A 5,342-nucleotide genomic window follows, 5' to 3' on the forward strand; every position below is an offset into this window, starting at 1 on the left:
GCTCGGACGGGATTGTAACATTGCTACAACTACGGGAACATTTTCGATGTTGCATATAAGCCGTTGATGCAAGTCGGCGGTTGGAACGTCGCCCATGTTTCGGAAACATCATCAGTGTTTGCGGACCAGGGGACGCAGCGGGACATATGGTGGGAGTTGATCAGAAGTGGGGACGCAGTCGGATAACGCGCAGCGCCATCCTTAATTTAGCGGTGGGCTTGGGCTTGTTCTTTTTTTAGGGTAAGAATTTGCTGGCCGCGAAGGGAAGCCCAGCCGTGGTTGGTTTGGAGCCCGTCCAGAAGGTGGTAGAAGCCCAGCCCAACAAAGACAGGAGGAGGAGGTTGCCGACGCTCGCACGCCATTGAATCCCCCCGCCGCCGCCGCCGCGGCCCCCCCTCCCCACCCCCACCGGCGGATTTCCTCCATGACTCCGACTGAGGGATCCTCCATGGCCAATCGTACTGCAGTCGGTGACGACCAAGAGGAGAAGATACGGACCTCCCGCCCCATGTCCTGGTTCCCTCCGCACGCCCCCCACGACTGCGGCGATCCTCCCCCAAAGTCGGTCGTCCTCGACACCCTGGTCTACGCCGACGACCGCACCAACGCCTCCACCGCCGAGGGCTTCACCAGCAACGGCGACGCCATCCGCCTCACCTTCTGGCCCGCGCATCCGCCGCTCATCTCCTACTTCACCGTCCACCTACCCACCCTCCTCCAGGACGGATCCGCCACCTCGCTCCTCCTTCTGCCACGCCTTGTCCGCGCCGACGGCGACCTCGCCCTCTTCCGCGTCATCATCGGCTCTTCATACATCGACCGGGACCACAACAACTACATCATCTACCGTGCCGGCGTCAACAAGCTTGAGGTGCTCCCCACCCACCCCACCCGCTTGTTCGCCGACCCGTCAGTTGCCCTCCTGCGCTGCCCCGACGACGGCAGGTTCTTGGTCGCCAATCTCCGTTCAACTTGCGGCCTTGGGCAGTACGCCCTCGACCTGTTTGACTCCCGGTCAGGCACATGGAACACCAGGTCCATGCGTACAGAACCTCCACACGAGGACTGCTACTACCGCACTCCGACCAAGGTGATCGCCCTCGGTGGCGATCGCGGTTCAGTCGGCTGGGTCGACCTATGGAATGGCATCCTCATCGGTGATCTGCTCCCCGGCGGCGACGGCGATGACAACAACGTCCTCCGCTTCATCCGTTTGCCCGTGCTTTTGGCGCCCAACAAGATGGACCCGTTCTTTTTGACCTGTGACCGGGACGTCTCTGTCGGCAGAGACGGCTCCATCAAATACTCAGAGGTGTGGACTCATCCTGTCCCTGGCTCGACCTACATCTCCGAGGACTGGGGTGCTGCCATACTGACATGGCTGGAGTCCAAGAAGAAGTGGCACATCGACCTCAAGCTCAAAGCCTCTGACATCATCGTGGACGAGACTCACTCTCAGTTGCTTCCTCAGCATGATGTCAAGGCCACAACGAAGAATGCAACCTTGAGCAGACTTCACACAGGGCATCCTACTCTCAGCTTGCATGATGATGATGTTGTTTACATCATGGCCAAGGTTTACCACATGGACTACGACTTGTGGATGCTTGCTGTTGACATGAGGAACAAGACTCTAAAAGGAGTGGCTGCTCTCACCAGTAAAAGAAGCTTGGGTTTTAGATTCATGTACCTGCAAAGTGACCTCTCCAACCATCTGGTGGCCACAAGCGAAAACACCGAGGTCTTCAACCTTCCGCCCAAAAGCAAAAGGTCCTCACGCAAGTCCTACTACATATATTTCCGTCTATCTAGTATTTCTGAAATAGTATTGCACTTGGTCGACATTACGGGACTAAAGCAGGCAGTAGTTCACTAACCCTGGATAGCGGGGGCAACCTGCCATTGGATCGAGTAGATTAGTAGTAACTATTTGGTCACAGTAAGGTTTATGTCCTTCATTGCAAGGTATGTCTTTGTTTTGGCCCCTCAAGTATAGTTGCGTAAACCTGTGGTATTTGCAAATATGGCAGGGAAACGGGGGGTGGTTCTAGGTCTCGTCAAAATAAAATGAAGCAGGAATTTGAAGGTGGAAACACAAATGGTAACCCAATAAGTGTTTTAATCAGAGTGATGTCGTCCTTTGGACCTGCTATTTCCTTGCCAATATACATGTGACATCTTATCAACTAGTGTAAGCAGGTTATCACCTGAGGTTGTCTTTTTACGCTAAAAGATTTGCACCTTCTTTATCTCTTCACAGAAAGAAGAATCCTTCTAAAACTGCCAAGCAACAACCTGGGAAGACTCTTGCTAACAGCTGTCGTGTGGAACAAGAAGAACAGGAGCTGAGGATACTCGAGCCTCGAGTTATTACTATTCAGCCCCCCTCTGTACCTAAGGAGGACTCTGTTGGCATATTACCTCCAGGACAGGGGTCTGATGTGCCAGAAGGCATTGGTGCTGCTTCCGCAAATGTGAGTGCACCAAGATCATTTACCCTGGAGGTCAAGAATGACGGTGCTGGAGATGCCAACGAGCAAACTAAGGAGACAAGTGCAAGCAATGCCACTGGCCTAGCATCTCTAGGACCATTATCCCCATCTGATGAAGGCGCGGTCTTGAATAATGACTTGATAGAGAAAACCGATGAACATTCATTTGAACACAACCAAAGTAAGTTATGAAAGATGTCATTTACCTCTTTTTATCTGTACTTTCATTTGTGCCTATGTGAAGATCTGTTATGCTAGGACATGTTGGAGTTACTATTTCTGTATGACCCTGAGCTGTTTTTATTTTTTGATGCATGTTTATTGCCTATTATCAGCTCACCCACTGGCAAACAAGCATGCCTTACCTACCAAACACAAGGTTCAGTGTGATGTGGTACATCAAACCTTGATTTTTGTGCCTCTTTTCTGAATTCTTTTTACCTTGGGTCTCCCGGACTGTAGAGCTTATGCATACCTCTTTTTGTATTTCATGTTGCATGCTCTCTCCTTGTCTAACTGACCAGAATTCCCTGTCTTTCTAGTCACTTTCTCTTTTGTTAATTATATAGATCGTCTTTCTCAATTTTAATGATTTCATCCTTCTAGATGCAGATTCAAATGGTGATATGTCTACTACAGCGTATCAGTTGGAAGACTTGACCATACATGAGGAAAACAGACCAAAACCATCTGATGATAACCCAGCTGTAATAATCCCAGGCCACCTTCAGGTTTCCAATGCTGATTTTGCGCACTTGACATTCGGTAGTTTTGTGTCTGGGACACTCAATGCATCATGCTCCATGATGCCTGCCAATGCACCAGCAATGCCGCCTTTCCGTGAGTTGGATCCAGCATTCTCACTGCTGCTTACTAACCCTCCATTGGCTACAATGGTTCATGGTACACCACAATTGTCCGTGAACAATGCAACTGTTTCTTCACAGCCACAAGAGGTATGAACACTTCACTGAATCATGGACTAGACGACAACTCTTTTGAGAGTAGCCATGTGTTACAAATTCTATATGTACGAATTCTGGTAAAAGGGTAAAATATATTTGTTTGGTGAGGAACATGGGTTAGTTGTATACAGTTTTACTTGCTGCACTCTAAAATGTGTCTGGAAGTTGCAGCCTGCAACCAGGATAAGTCTTGCTTACTGCTCTTAGTGCAGCTATGCTGCATGTTAATTGTTAACTATGCCCAGAGTGTTAGCAATCAATTTTTTGGTCATGTTTGGTCAAATCCTGTTGTAGTTACATCTGCCTCGTGCTTTATTTTGTTCAGTTCTGTGTCTTGTGGCTAGCAACACTTACATTTGTGCCTAATTCTGCGTGGGCATTTTTGCTCTAGAGAGCTAAATTGTAGCTGTATTACTCATTAGGATTTTATTATGCTGTTATTTTTGTTACTGAAAAAGCTGCAATTCTGCTGTTCTCTTGTTACGTTAGATGTTCAGTTTTCTTAGTTATTTCTGCAGCACCATTCTAATATGGTTTGTTCTTGTAGAATGTTAATCAAGGTGGTTTATCCAACCCACAGTTGACCCACTCTCAGGGAAGCACCGACATTGCCCCAGGTCCTCCTCTGCCTCACCATCTTGCTGCCCTTCATCCTTATGCTCAAGGAGGGCTTCCCCTTGGATATGAAAACATGACCGGATACCCATCTTTGCCGCAAAGCTATGCGTATCTCCCGCCTGCTGCCTATCAGCAAGCATACATGAACAGTGGTCTATTCCACCAAGGCGCAGCTGCAGCTCCCAACTCGGGCATAAAATACCCAATGCCACAATACAGGAGCAATGTTCCTCTTGGGAGCCTTCCACAGCCAGCCTCGATGCTCTCCAACTACGTTGGAGGTTTCGGAACTGCAAATGGCATGCCTCAAAACTTTGCCCTGAACCAAAGCAATCCGTCGGCAACCACAGCTCCTGGGTTTGATGGAGCAATGCCCTCCCAATACAAGGATGGAAACCCCTACATGTCTCTACAGCAGGTAAGAGATTCACGCAAGAGTGGGGGAACTAGATTTATATTAGGAAAATTGCTAACCTCCATGTTTGTCTGTGCAGGGCGAGAACCCTGCAATGTGGATGCATGGAGCTGGTTCGCGAGGAATGCCGCCTCTTGCTGCCAACCCCTTGTATGGCTATCAAGGGCAGCAGGGCTACCAGGGGCAGCAGGGCCACCAGGGCGGCCTTAGGCAGGGGCAGATGCCGTCGCAGTACGGCACAACGCTCGGGCAGTCGCAGCCAGGCCTAGGACCCGAACACTGAAACCCCCGCGACGGAAACTTGAGTGCTGCCGCCGCCGCCCGGGCTAACCAAATGTGCCTGAATGGCTACTGATTCAGCCCCCCCTTGTCAGTTGTCCTGAATAGAGATATAGAGTTGGTAGCTACTGTGAAATTTTGAAGAGAGGCCCGTGAGATGTGTTCCAGCATGTTCAACCTGTAGTTTCTCCTAGGGACCTCGGCTGCAGCTCAACTTGTTTATTTTCAGATTAGATAGAAAAGAACGGTTTATTGTCTGTCTGTCTGTTTGTTCTTCTTTCTTTTTTCTGTTGTTTATTATATATATTGTGTAACAAAGTAGCACCATTAACTTTTGAGGAGGCGGAACATCAGCTCCTGTTTTCTGCTCGAAGTTGGCAAAAAAGTTTACAAAGTGAATAGTAGTAGTGATGGCTATAAATGGATAAAATGTTTGCGCAATGTTCCAATTCTGTCGGCTATGGTAACTGATTAGGCGTCAAGGGAGCATTTGCTGCATGGTTCTAAGGTTGATGAAAATGAGATATTTAAGTATAAATGCATGAATAATTTAAACAGTACTCTGTCTCTTCC

General features: G+C 49.0%; 1 protein-coding gene across 1 annotated transcript; it reads left to right on the forward strand.

The window, feature by feature from the left end:
* The first annotated feature begins 403 nt into the window (after nucleotides 1-403).
* On the forward strand, nucleotides 404-5,104 carry LOC123122461 (uncharacterized). Its single transcript, XM_044542662.1, has 5 exons — nucleotides 404-1,770; nucleotides 2,261-2,673; nucleotides 3,099-3,448; nucleotides 4,005-4,493; nucleotides 4,570-5,104. Exons 1-5 carry the CDS (start codon nucleotides 425-427, stop codon nucleotides 4,771-4,773), a joined length of 2,802 nt encoding a protein of 933 aa, XP_044398597.1. The 5' UTR covers nucleotides 404-424; the 3' UTR covers nucleotides 4,774-5,104.
* Nucleotides 5,105-5,342: the final 238 nt, after the last annotated feature.

The sequence above is a fragment of the Triticum aestivum genome, chromosome 5D (genome assembly GCF_018294505.1).
Source record: "Triticum aestivum cultivar Chinese Spring chromosome 5D, IWGSC CS RefSeq v2.1, whole genome shotgun sequence".
Lineage (NCBI taxonomy): Eukaryota > Viridiplantae > Streptophyta > Magnoliopsida > Poales > Poaceae > Triticum > Triticum aestivum.

Coding starts and splice junctions, on each gene's coding strand:
- LOC123122461 (XM_044542662.1), top strand. CDS start 425: ATGACTCCGACTGAGGGATCCTCCATGGCCAATCGTACTGCAGTCGGT. Junction 2,674..3,098: donor TTCATTTGAACACAACCAAA/GTAAGTTATGAA, acceptor TCATCCTTCTAG/ATGCAGATTCAAATGGTGAT. Junction 3,449..4,004: donor TTTCTTCACAGCCACAAGAG/GTATGAACACTT, acceptor TTGTTCTTGTAG/AATGTTAATCAAGGTGGTTT.